This window comes from Podarcis muralis, chromosome 14 (assembly GCF_964188315.1).
Source record: "Podarcis muralis chromosome 14, rPodMur119.hap1.1, whole genome shotgun sequence".
Taxonomy (NCBI): Eukaryota; Metazoa; Chordata; class Lepidosauria; order Squamata; family Lacertidae; genus Podarcis; species Podarcis muralis.
Genome location: NC_135668.1, coordinates 32,504,100 through 32,521,096, shown reverse-complemented (window position 1 = coordinate 32,521,096; position 16,997 = coordinate 32,504,100). Strand labels below are relative to the sequence as shown.

At 47.4% G+C, this 16,997-nt stretch overlaps 3 protein-coding genes across 12 annotated transcripts in view; 2 read left to right on the top strand and 1 right to left on the bottom strand.

Moving 5' to 3' along the window:
• The window catches only part of NHERF2 (NHERF family PDZ scaffold protein 2), a 59,006-nt gene extending 52,442 nt beyond the window's left edge, over window positions 1-6,564 (top strand). For both annotated transcript variants that reach the window (XM_028705703.2, XM_028705704.2), the window contains one exon: window positions 569-6,564. In XM_028705703.2, the coding sequence (XP_028561536.2) occupies window positions 569-727 (159 nt within the window). In that variant the 3' untranslated portion in view covers window positions 728-6,564. The remainder of the gene's footprint in view (window positions 1-568) is intronic.
• Window positions 6,565-6,883: 319 nt separating this feature from the next.
• On the bottom strand, window positions 6,884-15,514 carry NTHL1 (nth like DNA glycosylase 1). 3 transcript variants are annotated; one of them, XM_028706966.2, is made up of 6 exons: window positions 15,368-15,514; window positions 14,678-14,940; window positions 13,716-13,886; window positions 11,223-11,382; window positions 9,178-9,283; window positions 6,884-8,701 (listed from the first exon to the last, which is right to left on the bottom strand). In XM_028706966.2, the coding sequence occupies exons 1-6, from the start codon at window positions 15,477-15,479 to the stop codon at window positions 8,578-8,580; spliced, it is 936 nt and encodes a 311-aa protein (XP_028562799.1). In that variant the 5' UTR covers window positions 15,480-15,514; the 3' UTR covers window positions 6,884-8,577. The 3 variants fall into 3 exon arrangements, with proteins under 3 accessions (XP_028562799.1, XP_028562798.1, XP_028562800.1); XM_028706965.2 differs by having other exon boundaries at window positions 15,350-15,494; XM_028706967.2 differs by lacking the exon at window positions 13,716-13,886 and having other exon boundaries at window positions 15,350-15,494.
• Window positions 15,515-15,542: 28 nt separating this feature from the next.
• The window catches only part of TSC2 (TSC complex subunit 2), a 45,449-nt gene continuing 43,994 nt past the window's right edge, over window positions 15,543-16,997 (top strand). For all 7 annotated transcript variants that reach the window (XM_077919187.1, XM_028706968.2, XM_077919186.1 and 4 more), the window contains exon 1: window positions 15,543-15,640. The gene's annotated coding sequence lies outside the window, so the exon portion shown is untranslated. The remainder of the gene's footprint in view (window positions 15,641-16,997) is intronic.

The window sequence follows — 16,997 nt, the reverse complement described above, 5'->3', positions numbered from 1 at the left end:
TGTTCACACAGACTTGTGGGGTCTCCCAACCCTGCCTGGAAAAGAGACCAGGTATTGAGCCCAAAGCCTTCTACATGCAGAGCAGATGTCCTGCCACTCAGCTACATCCATTGGTCCATCTAGCTCAGGATTGTCTGCATTGATTAGCTATGGCTCTCTAGGGTTTCAGACCAAGGGTCTTTCCTAACCCTGCCTGGAGATGCCACCTGCATGCAAAGCAGATACTCTGCCCCCAAGTTACAGTTCTTCTCAGTTGCTGCTTCCTCTCCTAAGAGCAGAGGCTGAGTTTTGCCCTGTCAAAGGCTCCAAGAGACCCAGTCTGCATCCTGCGATGACTCTTTAGTTTTTTTGCTGCCTCCTGTCAGCTCTATCCGCAAGGTTCTCGTAGCCTCTCCAAACCCTGCAAAATGAGTTTGAAAAGAGATGACAGGTTGAAGTGGGGGGAAACTTGCCCCCTGCAATAAATGCAGCACAGGAGCCCCCACCACACCCCTCTATCCCACCAGTCCTTTCCCTTCTTTTGAATCCCATTCTTTTCTCTTTCTTTTTTTTAAAAAAATCCCGCTAGGTGGGAGAGCCTGGGAAGAAGGATCCATTTGAGGAGAGCGGCTTGAACCTGAGTCCCACGGCAGCGGAGGCCAAAGAGAAAGTGCGGGCCAAGCGGGTGAACAAAAGGGCCCCCCAGATGGACTGGAACAAGAAGCGGGAGATCTTCAGCAACTTCTGAGCCGGCAGAGGAGCTCCTCTCGACTCCTGTTGCGGCTCCCCCCACCCCGGCCTGGAGACATTTGCAAATGAGCACGGGGATGGCGACGGCCGCGCTGTGCCTCCAACGGGCACCGCTCCAAGGCGTGCCAGGCTCTGCTTTTTACCATAGGTTTGTGTTGCTTTGTACAAAGCACATTCCCTCCTTCCCCCCTGCCCCCAGCCTCTTTTATTGTACAAAAGTGGTCAGAGAGAGAGAGAGAGAGATTGAAACTGCAGGGCTCAAACACACAAAACAGGCAACTGTGAAACTGCCACAGTAACAAGCAGGAAAAGCAAGCGGCAATTTTCCTTTCCTTTTTGAATCGCTTAACCTGCAATATTTAGAATGTATTATTTATAGGATCATTTTTATATCATTAATTGTTTGAGCTTCTTCTGCCTCTTCTTGTAGCGATGTCAATTTTTTTTTTTTATAATGTCCCAACCAGAACTTGTTAACCAGAGCCTTTCCACTTAACTGGATGCTGCGGTCTGCACTGTGATGGGTTAGCAGCAGCTGTTGCCAACCTGGTGCCCTCCAGATGTTCCAGATAATGGCCACTCCTTGCAGCAGCCCTTGGTTTTGGGCAGGAGGGGGCATCAGGTTGGCAGAGACTGCTGGGTTTCCATGTTGGCATCCTCATAAATGTGGTTGCCTGACCATTTCGTGATTGTGCGAGTTTTCTCTGTGGCTTTAAACTTGGACTTTTTATTTTTTAAAGGAGGGAAATTTTTACCGCCCCTCCATCTGTTCATAGTTAGTGCTTGAAACACCTTGACCCTTTAAGCCTCAGGCACAGCAAGCCCCCTTTTCTTTGCAAATTGTTTTTGCCTTGTTACCACTTTTCAGAACAACTGCGCTTTCTGAAAAGCCCCTTCCCTTCACCAATTTTCAGAAGAACTGTGCTTTTTGAAAAGTCCCTTCCCTACCAATCATGGCAAAAGACCACAATTATTTGGTGCGCTCAGGTGCAGAAATGCATGCCGTCCCTTGCCAACCCCCTGGGGCCAGGGTAGGGTAGAAGGAGGGGGGGAAAGCAAGCGCCCCCCCCATCTTTCTAAATCCTGACATTTATAAGGAACACTGTTCTGAATTGGCTGTAGCCAGAAGCTGGAAATAACACTTTTTAGCGAGACTTGGGAGAAGCACAGGAAGACAATTGTATCCGTGAAATACTAACATTCCTGGGAGCGGTTCCTCTGGGAGACAGTGTCCTGCTGGCAAACGGATGGGCGTCTCGAGATTTAAACAGAAGCTCCCCCCTTTTTGTGCAAGTTCATTTAACCTCCAACCGCACAACTATTTCCACTTCCAGGCCTTTTGAAAACATGCACCCCATTTCAACATTGCTGATGTTTCAGTGTCTGCACCATTAACCAACCTTCTCTTCCTTAGCAACAATAAGGTATCTGCACATATCAGCTGTTCTAAGGAAAGGCTTTAGTGGATGGTCTCCCCTTTAACATATGACTACTAACCCTTTCCACAGGCAGTGCCTGGGGTGGGAGATGATGGACAGAGTGGTCCCCAAAGCCTTTTCCAGGCCAAGGGCCACATTCCCTTGTGGGCGATCTTCTGGGGGCTGCATACCAGTGGCAGGAGAAACCAGAAGCAAAGGTGGTGGAGCTCAAAGGGCTCCCCCCCCCCACCTGCAATGGTCTGAGGTTCTACACCAACCCTCACCCTTCTCCAACCATGGAATCCAAAAGGTTTCATTACAGTCCAAGAACATTTCCCAGTCAGGGATAAAGGACATGATGAAAGCACCAAACAGGCCTTGGTTTGAGAAGGGGGAGTGGCCTAGGAAGCATCCTGAGGGCCAGATGGAGAGGCCTGAAGAGCCGCATTTGGTCACTGGGCCTGAGGCACCCCCTCCCTACAGCCAAAGTCAAATCTCATGCTTTAACCATAACACATAAAGTTGAATTTAACAAGCTCTGAATGTGTTTTAGCTTCTGCAATGTTCTTTCTGAAGGAATGGCTCAGAAGCACAGAATGTGTCTCTTTTTTGAGACGGCAACACATCCACATCCACTGACCATCTGACCTGCTCATTACCAGCGTTAGGCCCTCTCCGTTACTTCCCCCACCCTCCAAATAGAAGAATTGTTATTAAAGGCAAGGAGGCATGGAAGAGGTTGGATTGCCATCTTTGAGGGATTATTTAGCTGTGATTCTTGCACTGCAAGGGGTTGGACCATGTGACTCTCGGGGTCCCTTCCAACTGTACAATTATATGATTCTGTGATTCCCTAGATCTGTGGTGTCCAAACTTTTTTAAAAGAGGGCCAGATTTGATGAAGTGAAGGGCCGTGAGGGCCGACCAAAGTTGTTAACCTTTTTTTAGGATTGAAGTGGTTGAGCTTTGTTTAGGATTGAAGTTGTTGAGGTTTTTTAGGATTTTACCCTAGGAAATAAACTGCCACAGGGGCTGGATTAAACCGACTGGAGGGCCGGATTAGGGCCCCGAAATGCTCTGGACATGCCTGCCCTAGATAGATCTTGATGTTGTTATAAGAGGACAAGAGTTGGGAGACAGATTGACCCAAGGGGCCCAGGTCACTGGGAAGTTTCCAGGGAAATTCTTACCCCTCCCTGTGTTAATTCATGGGAGGGAGTATACTGTTTAGTGGTGTTGTTTTTAGGCACTGAAATGTCTTGAATCCAGGCCTGAGTGAAAGTGGATAATTCTGGGGTATTGCTCCTACTTACTAACTGAATTTGATCCTTCTCAATGAGTGATGTATGTGAACATAAAAGTAAAGCACACACTCCTGTGGAACCTCTACACTAGGCTCTTCTGTTCTTGAGGAGATCCCTTTGCTAATCTGCTGCCCTCTAGCTGTTTTGAACCACAGCTCCCATCAGCCTCAGCAGGCACACCCATGGTTTGGGCTGATGGGAGTTGTAGTTCGAACGTCTGGAGGGCACACAGTTGGCAAAGGCTGCTTGAGAGTGATCACATTGCAGCAGCAACTCAGAAATTGTTGTCCAAACTCTTCTCCTGATTCTGCTAAGTGAGGGAGGAGTTTTTTTTTAAAAAAGGGGAAGCTAGCTAATGATTTTATAACACTGTTAATCTGGTAAGGGGAGGCAGGTAGGAATAGTTTTTTCTTCCAGCCTTCTTTAGTGAGACATCACAACCTTTCACACCCTTTTCTTCTTTACAACCACTTCCACAACAAGTATTAAAAAGCAAGCTGGATGGGATGCAGTTTCTCTTTCATAAAAAGAGGTATGTATGACTAAGCAATTGCCACCCTTTTAATTAGGGCACAAATGTACAATCTATATAAGTATTCAAGAAGCTGGGAAGGGGGGACACTTTGTCTTCAGGGATTCTTCAGCTGTGATTCCTGCATTGCAGGGGGTTGAATGATCCTTTGGGCCCCTTCCAACTCTTACAGTCCTATGATTCTACAATACCCTGCAAGATGACCAAGTGCCCTTTGATATAAGTACACTCTGGGGGCTTTGTGTATGTTTTGCAAATAACTAAGCTGAATAAGGTGCCTTAGATTATTCTCCGGTCCTTTGGGGAAATGGCTGCCGTGTAGCAAAGCTGGCTTGGTAAATGGTACCATTCTCTTGTTATGTGATTGGTTTTCAGGAATAACCTTGTATACAGTTTCACTACAGGAGGCTTTGAGAGAAATGCAAGGTGGAGTCCATGATGGACAGCCCTCTACTCATAATCTGCCCCAGGAGTAGCCAAAGCAGTGTTCTCTAGGTGTTGCTGGACTCCATCTCCCATCATCTCTCACCATTGGTTGTGTTGGCTGGGCCTTATGGGAGTTGCGGTCCACAACATCTGGAGAGCACCACGTTGGATACCCTTTGTCCACACCAGCTTTTACCAATCTGATGGTCTCCAGCTATTTTGGACTACGATTCCTAGCAGCCCCAGAGCACCAATTTGGGGGGAGCTGGTCTGGACGCCTAAGAAACGTGCCCTAATTCTGCACCTGAGTTAATCTAATTGAATGCCACATTTTGACTGATTTTGCATAGTCTGCCTGGCTATCATAGGGACACCATTGTAGTCCTCACCTCTGTCCCCTCAAAGACCTAGCCCCTCTGTCTTCTGAGGTAGCACCAGGCATCACCCACCACTTTTGAATTTTATCTCAGTAGGCATGAGAACTAGAAAGCGATCTTTTTGCAAACAACAAACCACCCCGCCTCCCCAATATTTCAGATTGATTCCATGGATGTTCAGTGATTATAAGCTCAGTAGGCAAGAAGGCTTTGGCTACAAATCACTGCGCTCTTCACTTGATGATGATGATTTTTATTTTAAAAACAGGGTTTCTAGCCCACATGGAATCTGGGGGAAATGTCAGGAATTCTTTCCCCCTTTGAGACTCATTCTTTGCCAAGCTTGACCAAAACATTCCAATTTGTTTTTAAAAACCTGCACCATTGAAGACTGTGAAGCTATGTAAAAATAAATATATGTAAATATGACTAATTTGCACAACTCAGTCTGCAGACGTGGGATTTTACCACATTCCCAAACCATTTATTATTGGAGAACAGCCGTACTTGCTGACTCCCAATCTAGCCCCAGTTATGCTCAGCTAGTCCCATAGATGCCCATTAGTATTGAAAGGGGGCTTCCTGCTGATGCCACAGGAAGGGTGTGCGTTATGGGGCAAATGCAAATAAGAGTGCATGTAGATCTTCCTTCCCCAGCCTGGTGCCCAGATGTTTGGAATACATATCCCATCACCCATGACCTTTGGCTATGCTGGCTGATACTGATGGGAGTTGTAGTCCAACAACAACTGGAGGGCCCAGGTTGAGTAGGCCTGCCATAAATCTCTCTTGATGACTCGGGACCACTGATTCTAGGAGGATAATGAAATGTTTGTGAATGAAAATGTGGCTTTCTGAAGAATGCTCTGCTGAGTCTTCTTTAATTTTTTTTAACAAAGAAAACACTTATTGAGTGAGACTGGTAGTAATTCAGGTATATGCTAATACCTGCTGATAAGGTTGCTTGAAACTTGATTTTGAGAACGGTCGGTGTGAGATTTATAAAGGCTTTTTTTGGGGGGGGTGCTTTGATTCCTTAAATGATTGGAGGGCGCTTGTTTTTCAAATTAGGCAAAAGTTTTTACCTCCAAAAGAGTTGCCCCCAATTCATTATTAGCAAAGGTGCTGATGCATCAGAGGTGTGTGTGTGGGGGGGGGTGTTGCTGCTGCTGCTGCAGTTCCCACCAGCCTTGGGCTGATGGGAGTTGGAGTCCAGCAACATCTGGAAGACCACAGGTTCTTTACCCCTCTGATACATGGAAAGAACAGGTTTACATCTGGTCAGTGGAAGATAAAACAGGATAGGAGGCCTTTTGAAAAATGCCTGGATAACACCTTGGGCTCCATGATCGAAGAAAGGTGAAATATAATAGTAAGGAAATGAATGAATGAATGAATGCAGGACTGGTTTGAACAAGGGTTTCTAAAGTCATTCTTTAAGGATAGGAGAGGTGTGAGCTTCAAAGCACAAATTTGAGGGTTGTGGTACAATTGAAATCTCCTATACAAATCTGTACCTATAGAGGTATCTTTCCCCTTACCCCTTCCAAGAAAGCAAACATCCCAGTCTCTATTCCGTGGATTGACTCATGACGATTTAAAAGCACGCCTGCCTCTCTTTTCTCTGCCATCCTATATGCTCTGCAGCACTTAACTCAGTTTCTGCACATCTAACCTAGACATTCACTAAAAAGTTATAAGAAGAGCTGTTAACTGCATTGTGTAAAAAAATGTATACTAAAATGTCAATAATAAAACTGGTTTCCCATGTACAGCGAGTTTTATGATGTTGGTGTCCAAGTTATTATTTCCTTATGGTATCCCTCTCTTCCTCCCACCCAGCTTTTGTGTCTGTTTCCTGGCTGTGCCAGATTGCCTCACTTCTAGGTGCATTTAAATTATCAGGGAAACATATTCCAGCCCCACAAGGAAGGTTTGAAGCAGGGCCAATGAGGGGGTATGTCATAGGGAGAGTCCCAGGGGACAGAAGGAAAGGCCTGGAGGGCTACTTTCAGATCCCGGGCCCAAGTTCCCCACTCTGGATTAAGCCCCCTCTTCTGGGAAACCTGAGCACCAAACAGAGACTGTTAGACAAAATTCTTATTAAAAACAAAACTGTTTATTATATAAAAATAAGAATTACTATTTAGGTAAATGCAGTTCTTAGCATTTGGCTTATGTGACAGGCTAAGCAAAGCTCAAGGCTTACACTGTATTCCAAATACCCCTTTTGTTTGGGACATCTCAAAGACTTCGTTCTCACATAGGAGAACTCTTACCCAACCTGGTGTCTTCCGGATGTTTTGGACTGCCTTTTATGGCTGCACTGTCTGGGGCTGGTGGGAGTTGTAGTTCAAAACATCAGGAGGGCGATAGATTGGGAGGAAAGCTGATCTAAAATCTCCAAGCCCTGGAGCCCATCAGATACAATTGGGGTGGGAAGAATTTTTTCTGTCTCATCTGTTTTTAAACTTCCAACTCTCCCTACCTTGGCAACAGGCTAATTCCTCCATGACGCTGGGACAGGCCTGAATGACATCATCCAGTGGAGCTGGATAACTCCTTTTGCCTGGTAACTAGCTTATTAGCATTTAAATTGGAAATTCTTCAAGGGCAAAGGCAGCTGACAGAATCCACAAACACTTCTTAGGAAGGTCTGGTCTGGGAAGAAAATATGACCTGGCTTCCCTCACAGTGTGTGTGGAGGCAGGGAGAGGCAAAAAGACAAGGAAATGCAACACACCCCTGGTTGCTCTTCAGGCAGAGGCTCTCAAAGTGAGAGCCTTGCCCTTTTAAAACAAAGGCCGGAGGATGTCATGTGAGCTGAACCTTAGAAATTCTGGTCAGACATATATAGCTTATGACAAAGAGATTTCCAGACATATCAAAACATGTGGACCTTCCATTGACAGGACACAAACTGAACTTTCTGCTTGTTTTCATTTTCACCCTAAAGAAAGTTTCACCCATTTTCAGCCTGCCTTCCCCCATCTCCTCTTTCTAGCCACAGGAATCCAGCAAAATCTTCATTTAAAAGATACTGGGGGCTGGACTATACTTTTGAAGTAGACTCATCATTTTAAATACACATGGCTTTGCCCAAAGAACCATGGGAGCTGTGGTTTGTTAAGGATGCTGGGAGCTACTGGGAGACCCCTTATTCCCTTCCAGCTTCAATTCCCAAAGTACCTTCAACCCCTATTCCCCAGGAACTCTGGGAACTGTAGTTCCCTGAGGGGGAAAGGGGGTCTCCTAACAACTCTCAGCACCCTGAACAAGACGCAGCTCCCAGGATTCTTGGAGAATGGGGCTGGCGGGGGGACCACGACTGTTTAAAGTAGCATGTCACTGCTTTAAGTGTATGGTCTGATGGGGCCTGAGCTAGCTGAACTGAGCTATGTCAAGATGTACACGTGCAACTGATTTCAGTGGGACTCGAGTCCAGCTAACTTAGTCTGGAATCTAGCCCCAATACGTTGCACTTATTTAACTACTCTCTGTGTGGCTTCATACTTGGGTTAAGAGGAGTCCTTTCAGGGCAGCCAGGGACACCACACTTAGTTCAACTCTGTGGTCCTTTTATGAGTAACAATGCTATTTGGACCCCTCTCACCTGTGCATGGCTTGGAGACCAGGAACTGAGTCATTGCTGTAGTGCCACCAGATTTCAGGGTGAAAATCCCTCTTGCTCAAGCCACTGGCAGGTCAGCTACAGCATCATCAGTCCGTTGGTGGGCCCCCAAGTCCTAGTCCCCCAGTATGGTGGCCTGTTCCAGTAAGTGTTGCATCTCTCAGCGCTTCCTCGAAGCCGGACAGATGTCCCTGTTGAGGCATTCACTGCAGCGTGGATTTACAGGTAGGCAGACTTGCTGCCCAAACCCAACAAGAAGCCAGTTTATCTCACTCCAGAGATCTCTAGGAGGAGAAGGAAGGGAAATGTTCATTTATCATTATTATTAATTTGATTAATCACCCACCCTTCACCCTAAGACTACAGGAGTTGTAGTTCAGAAAGATTTGAAGGGTCGTTGGTTAGCTGCCCCTGGAGCTTAGCTGAAGGCCTAACCCTGTGGTAAATTTTGTATGGGAGAAGGGAAGCCTTCAGACGTCCTCCTCTGAGGCCGTTTAGGGCTCTCAAGATGGAAAACTCTTGGGCTCTGAAATGGAATGGGAGACAATGAAGACGGCATGTTGATCATAAAGCCAAACTATTGTTAAAACAAGCCACAGCTCGTGAGCCAAAAACAAACCATGACTTCACATTTTGCTTAGGCTAAACAAACCATGGCTTGGCATCATGTGTGGCCCAGGTCACTGAATTAAAAAAAAAAAGAAACTGAGAGAACACGTGGAGTAAAGAAAAAAGTCAGAATTGACCCTGGCTGCCTCACCTGGGGAGCCACTCTTCCAGAGCCAGCCGAGTTTCCTCAGGAAGCTTCGTTTCCTTCTTTGCCCACTTCAACCTGTTGGAAATCCGGTGCACATGTGTGTCCACACCTATGGAAAATGGTGAGTAGAGTCAAGGGAGAGGAGATCCCACATTCAGTTCCCAGAATAGAGGATATTTGACCCCTACTTGAAGGAAAGGATGGTTTTGTCTTCGAGCGGAGCTTTTGACCAAAGGAGGGCTGGGGGACCCATGGCCCTACAGATGTTGCTGGACTTCCAAGTTCTAGCACCACTGGCTGCTGGCCCAGCTGGCTGGGGGGCTGATGGGAGTGGGAGTAAAGAAACTGGAGGGCCACAGGTTCCAGATAGTCACTGGGCTGTCAGTAGCAGATACAAGAACATACTGCTTCACATAGTACGTAGTTAAACTGTGGAACTGCGGAGGCAGTGATGGCCACCAACCTAGGTGGCTTTAAGAGGATGGGACAAATTCATGGAGGAAAGCACTATCAATGGCTACTGGCCATGATGGCTATGCTCTACTTCCAAATTTAGAGGCAGCAATGCTTCTGAACACCAGCTGCTGAGAACTACAGGAGGGGAGAGGGCTTTTGTGCTCAAATCCTGCTCACTGGTTTCCCACAGGCATTTGGTTAGCCACTGTAAGAATAGGATGCTGGGCTAAATGGACCACGGGTCTGATCCAGCAGGTTCTTCTTAGGTTCTGAGGGATACAACAAAACGTTTTGATTTTGAAAATCCAAGTGTGTTCAATTCATTTGAATATACTAATGTTTTGGATTGCGGAAAATACTGCTTTCTGAATTGTGCCTTGCCGGTGTACTGTAAACCAGGGGGTTCCCAAACACTGGTCTGAGGACCACAGTGGTCCGTGAACTTCATTCAGGTGGTCCACAGCATGCCTGTGAAGATCAGGACCTGCTGCTGTGAAGTGGCAGGTGGAAGGAAGCAACTTTTGGAAACAGAAATGGAAATTTCAACATCTTTATTAGGGCAAGACCTTTATTAGGCCAACCCAAATAGTCTGGCTAGCTGGTAAGCAAAAGTGGGGGGAGGGGAAAAAATAATGCCCCTTTTAATGTCCCGAGTCTGCATTTTGTAAGAGTCTTAAGTCAGAAGCTCGGAGGAGGCATTCAGAAGAGGCTCACAGGTGCCATGCAGGTATCAGGTTGCCTCAAGGCCTCAAATATAACAATGGCTGATTCCCCACCTTTGAAATTACTGGGCACTGTCTGTCACCCAGCACTGCCGCCATCTCTGGGCGAAACACACAGGCTCCTTGATTAATCGGGAAGGAATTCCAGCAGAGAACCCCGAATGATATTCTCCCCACCCTCAGTTTTTAATCAACTGGTTCCTGAAGTCTCATTCATCAAGAATCAGCCCTCCCAGGTTTCCTGTAACCAGCAACCTAAAATGTTAATTGGAAGTACTGTTAAAATAAAAAAGGTGGGTTAGCGCAAGCATGGGCCATGGAGCCACAGCGCCACCTCCTGCCTATAGCAGGATTGTACCACAGTCCCCAAATCCAAGGTAGGCCTCCTCACAGGAATTGTTTTGAAATGACAGCTATTCATTTGAAAAGCACAGGTGCGGCATAGATTCTAACACTGAATTCAATGGGGCTGCTGAGCAGACATGGTTATGGTTGCTCTGTAAGTGTGTGAGCCACAAAGGACCCATTTCACCTCTGCTTCAGGTGGCCTTAGACAAACTACGTACATAAGAGGAGCCCATCTAGTCTAGCATCCTGTTTTCACAGCGGCTGCCCACATGCACCAGAGGGAGACCTGCAAGTAGGACCCGCATACAAAAGCCCTCTCCCCAGGCAAAAACACTCAAGGGGTGTGTGAAGCAAGACTGGTGAGGGTGTGTGGCCTGGGGAATGTTCCAAGGGCCAGATAGATAGGCCCAAAGGGCCACCTTTGGCCCCTAAGCCCAAGAGTCCCCATCCCGGGTCCTTCTAGAAGCTCTGAATCCTAGAGCAAATGAGTTGGGACTGCTAAGAGAAAAATGGAAACAATACCAATTCCAGAGACGTCCTGCCAGGCAATGTCCATCACCAAATGGGCCATCTTGGGTCCAACCCCTGGGAGTTTCACTAGCTCCGCCAGTGTCCTTGGGATGTCTCCAGCATAGTCCTGCTTCAGAATTGCTGTGGTCTGCTTGATGTAGCTCACTTTCCGCTGCAGTCAGTGAAAAATGGGGGGATGTGTGCTGGAGGTTTAGCCAGCTGACAAAGAAGGCCTCAAGCAATGGAGGGAATAAGGGGGCTGACTGTGAGGATTGAGGGGCCCGGATGAAAGCAGGGACCACAATGACAATGGAATCTCTGAGCCCGGCTTCAGCTGGGGAGGGCGGGATATAAATAAAATTTTATTACAGTATTATTATTTATTATCTAGCAGAGATGTGCTTTCAGAACCGCAAGGCAGGAAGGATTATTAAGCCCCTCGGTAAGGAGGCCTCTCTGGTCTCAACCAGACTCACAACATTTGGTGCCTCCTCTCCTTAAACAGCTTCCACAACCCAGCTGGTCATTAGGACCACTTGTAATTAAGATCTTGAACCTGTTTGCTTATTTCCTCCTCCCATCCAATCTATTTTCCTTTTGTGCTATTGATTACTTAATACTGAAATACAGGAAGCCCACAACTTGCACACATTTAACTTGTGTGCATTCAGCTTTACATGCATGGCAATTTTTTTATTTTAAAAAGAAGTGAAAAGTGGTAGGGGTTCTGTGAAAAATGACTTTGGCAATCCCACCTCCATTAAACCCAGTGAGTTTTGAGTACACACAATTTTGGCTGTAGGTGCGATCCCTGGAATGTAAGCCCCATGTACGTTGTGGGCTTCCTGTAATAGAAAAGTTATACTATTTCATGCTACAGTCGAGAAAGCATTAAACAGTCCTAAATTAAATCTTTGCTCCATATGATTTGTAAAGGCGGGTGGGATACATAAACTTGCAAACTGTTCTGATTTCTGTCTCCCCTCCCTAAATCTTACTATTTCTGTAACTTTAGACATCAAAGTTACATACCATATTGTATTAAACCACTCGTTCTTTCAGCATTTTGGGAGGGTACCACTTAGGGACTAATATCAATTTTGCTCCTCTTAAGAAGTCTCCAGCTAGAGTAAGATGCTCTGAACATACAACATTTTTCAGATATCCCACGAGAATCTTAATGGGTTTGGTGGTATGAAAGAACCAATTACAGTTAAACTGTGGAATCCATTCTTACAGGAGGCAGTGAGCGCCATCAATTTGCATGGCTTCAAAAGAGGATTAGACAAATTCATAGAGGAGGATAAGGCTATCAATGGCCACAATCCATAATAATAATATAAAATAATTAAATAATTTATATCCCACCCATCTGGCTGAGCTTCCCCAGCCATTCTGGGCGGCTTCCAATTGAGTGTTAAAAACAATTCAGCATTAAATATTTAAAACTTCCCTAAACAGGGCTGCCTTCAGATGTCTTTTAAAGATAAGATAACTGCTTATTTCCTTCACATCTGAAGGAAGGGCGTTCCACAGGGCGGGCGCCACTACCGAGAAGGCCCTCTGTCTGGTTCCCTGTAACCTCACTTCTCGAAATGAGGGAAGCGCTAGAAGGCCCTCGGTGCTGGATCTCAGTGTCCGGGCTGAACGATGGGGGTGGAGATGCTCCTTCAGGTATACAGGACCGAGGCCGTTTAGGGCTTTAAAGGTCAGACCAACACTTTGAATTGTGCTCGGAAACATACTGGGAGCCAATGCAGATCTCTCAGGACCGGTGTTATGTGGCGGCCACTCCCAGTCACCAGTCTAGCCGCCGCATTCTGGATTAACTGCAGTTTCCGGGTCAATCAATCAATCAATCAATCATTTTGATTGATTTCCAGGTCATCTTCAAAGGTAGCCCCACGTAGAGCGCATTGCAGTAGTCCAAGCGGGAGATAACTAGAGCATGCACCACTCCACACCACACCAATGGCTATGTTCTACCTCCACTGTCAGAGGCAGGAAGCTTCTGAACACAAGCTGCTGGGAATTGGAAGTGGGGAGAGCTGTTGCATTCAGGGCCTGCTTGCAGGCTTCCCATTGGGGCATCTGGTTGGTCACTGTGAGAACAGGATGCTGGGCTGGATTCAGTGGTGTAGCGTGGGTTGTCAGCACCCGGGGCAAGGCAAGTAATTTGCGCCCCCTAACCCATGGATTTGCGCCCCCTAACCTGTGGATTTGCCCTAACCCCAGATGTTGCGCCCGGTGCGGCCGGCCCCCCCTGCACCCCCCATGCTACGCCACTGGCTGGATTGGCCCCCTTTAACCTGACCCAGCAGCTATGATCTTCAGATGTTCACATTTTCTTAAGTCTTTAAAGCTGTTCTCCCAACCGCAACTCTGCCAAACACAAATATAACCAGCTTCATTTCCTCAAAATGCCCAGCGCTGATTACGAAGATTAGGGCAATAAAAATATTGGTTTAATGCTCTTCCTCTTTCCTATTCTCTCAAATGGCTCACCTTCCAAAACCCCACAGGGTAGATGAGCTGGCCTAGAGTCACGTCATCAGTCCCCAAGATGTTGTCCACAGTGAGGCCATGCTCCCTCAGGCGCATCATGGCCGCTGAAGTCACCTGATCTTTGGTTTGGCTGGAGAGCATGAGTGACAAGAGGACCTGGTAGCGCCTAACCTACAGTATGGTATGGAGATGGAAGGTGATCATCACAGGATATCATCTTTCGTCAGATCTACTTTGTTTTTTTTGCTAGAACCACCTGGGGCCATATTTCTTGATAGGCAACATATGCTAGTAATGGGCAGGGCCAAAAGCAAAAGTACCGTATTGTTTGCTCTGTAAGACTCACTTTTTCCCTCCTAAAAAGTAAGGGGAAATGTGTGTGCGTCTTATGGAGCGAATGCAGGCTGCACAGCTATCCCAGAAGCCAGAACAGCAAGAGGGATTGCTGCTTTCACTGCCCAGCGATCCCTCTTGCTGTTCTGGCTTCTGAGATTCAGAATTTTTTCCCCTTGTTTTCCTCCTCCAAAAACTAGGTGCGTCTTGTGGTCTGGTGCATCTTATAGAGCAAAAAATACGATAGTTAGAGCAATGGATGTGGCTAGAGCCTTTACATCCCAGCTATGTAAAAGCCAGAGGTTTCTACGCACACAGATTTCTCTGCGGTCTTCCATCCAGGTAAATGGATGGAAACATTATCAGGGTTCAAGGGCAGATCTCAGCCAGGCAAAAACACTCAAGGAGGGTGCAGAGCAGGGCCAGTGAGTGGTTAGCTTTCCTAGCATCAGGTGGGAAAACCCATGTTATCATTGTTAAAACCAGATCTGTTCTACAAACAGATCTCAACCTTTACCTGCTGCCCAGTCCTGCTCTATGAGGGCAGGAAGGCAGACAATGCAATCTGCCAAGATCCTTCTTGCTCCTAAACATGTGCAGTTCAGCTCAGTTTTGAGCTCTCTCCTCACCTCTGGAGGAGCATCACTGTCAAAGCATTTCCCAGCACCCATCTGGTCCACAGGGGCATCTCTCTCCTTCCTCATTTCTCGGATGTTGCTCAGGTGCTGCTCCCAGTTTTTTGGTTCCCACTTCTGCTTCTTGCCCTCTGCTTCGTTTGTCTTGCCCAGACCATTTCCTCCGGGAGAGTCATAGGCAACACTGACTGTCTTCTGCTTTCGGTGGATCTTTGTGCGGAAGGTTTCACTCAGTGCAGGAACACCCCCTTCCCCCCCTGCAAAAAAAAGAGAGGAAGGGAATATTGAACTGCAGATTACTCCATACCCTCCAACATTTCTCCAATGAAAATAGGGACATCCTAAGGAAAAGTGGTACATTCCAGGATCAAATCCGAAACCGGGGCGGCTTCTCTAAATCACGGACGTCCCTGGAAAAGAGAGACACTTGGAGAGTCTGTGCTTTGCATGCAGAAGGTCGCAGCATCAATCCCCAGCGGTATCTGCAGGTAGGACGGGGGTCGGGGTAAAAACTCCCCGCCTGAAAGCCTAGACTAGAGCCATTGCTGCCAATTCCTGTAGGCAAAACTAGGCTAGGTAGACCAATGCTCTGACTCAATATAAGTCTCAGGGGGCTCAGCCCAAGCCCCCTAGCTCTTTCCCCCAGAGGCAAGAAGCCTCCCTCACCCCCTTGCCGGGTCTGACCTCTCCTTTTGCTCAGCTGCAGCCGGGTGGAGACCCCGCGACTCGCGCACATGCCTCCGCCTGGACCCAGAACTACAAGCCCCACAATGCCCCGCGGCGGCCGCCGGCGCATTCACCGTCTCTGCCTCGCACACCAAGCCGGAAGTGGACCCGCGTTTCCGGTGGAAGGGGGCGGGGTCTATGGGCTGAGGAGGAGGCGGCGGCGGCGGCGAGTGGGACGGGGGGTGGGTTTCGGAGTATGTGTGTTTATGTGGGGGGCTAGGAGCATAGGAGGTGAGTAGCCTCACTGGGAGCAAGGGGTGCCATGGGGATAACAAGGTGCTGGGGGCTCTGGAGCGAATTGGGGGTTGGGAAGGAGGGAGCAGCAAGCCTCTTGCCCTCCCCTCACTGACTTTCTCCCCACCTGGCCTACCTCACAGGGTGGTTGTGAGGATATAATTTTTTTGTGGGGGAGGGAGGAATAGAGACTGTGTGCACGTCCTGCCTTTTGCTCCTTGGAGGAAAGCTAGGATGTAAATGAATATGTAAACATGTAGTGCCTGGATGGTTGCAAAGTTTGTTGTCTGTGGGGGACAGCCTGGCCTACCTCATCGGGTTGTTGTGACGATAAAGGTTTTGGGGTGCGGCTTAGACCCATGTGCAGCTGCATTGATTGGAAAAGGCTTAACGGAAATGGTGTTAAACGTGTAACAGCAGCTGTGACATGAGGGTGTTTTGTGGAGACAAATAATGAATTAGCTTCTGCAAAGACAGAGGTGGTGGTGGTGTCACCAAGATTTCCAGTGATGTCCTGGGTTTGTCTTACCTCCATGAGCATGCTAGGAGCAAATGGCTATGCATGTGTTTTGCAATCTCTTAACTTGCAGGCCAGTTTTAGAGAGGGGAACGTGTGCTGCTAGCAAGCAATGCATTATGACACTGAGTTCTGCAGAATTTGTTGTGCATGGAAACAGCTTTCAGAATGGTGGCCCTCCTGCTAGTCTTCTCTTAAGAGTCTTATAGTGTCACTGAGATATTTGGACCAGCCAAGGTTCTCTGGTGAAGTGGATGCAGCTGTATAACCTGCCTCGGGGTTGTGGTGAGGACAAGAACTGTAAAGCACTTTTATGTTGGGAGTAGCATAGTGGAAAAATACTCAAGATAACTACAATAAATGAAATAAGAGCTGTTTCAGTAAAATCTGAAATAGTAGTAGTAGTTGGCATCTGTCTTGAGAGACAATGGAGTGCACCTCCAGAGGTGGTCAAACCGCTGCATTAGCAGCACTGAAGTGACCTCCCCTGGACCCAAGTCTGGGCAGTGTGTATGGAAGTCCTGGGCTGCCCAGATGGCAAGACCCCCTCTTTCTTGCTGATGTGGTCCAAAGGAAAGCAGAGCAATATGTTTGGCACTAGCTTGGCTGCAATGAGTTGCCGGGAGGTGTACAAGGCGCCTTCCAACCGTCTTAGGGACTCTACTCTTGTTTTATGTAGCGTTTACTCCTTAGCCTTTTCTTCTCCCAAAGTTATCCCACAAGGCAGTGGAGGTTTAGAATCAGAGTTTTCTTTCTTCTAATTGGGCTACCTTCCCAGGTTGATGAGCCCCATCTGCCCCTCACTTCTGTCACTACAGCATGTGAAGAAACCACATT

Bases quoted from the DNA above. Each gene is read 5' to 3' on its own strand.
- NTHL1 (XM_028706965.2), bottom strand. From the start codon at position 15,479: ATGCGCCGGCGGCCGCCGCGGGGCATTGTGGGGCTTGTAGTTCTGGGT. The intron at 13,887-14,677 runs GTGAGGAGAGAG...ACCATACTGTAG, and splicing joins ACAGTGATGCTCCTCCAGAG to GTTAGGCGCTACCAGGTCCT. The intron at 9,284-11,222 runs GTATTGTTTCCA...CATTTTCCATAG, and splicing joins GCAGGACGTCTCTGGAATTG to GTGTGGACACACATGTGCAC.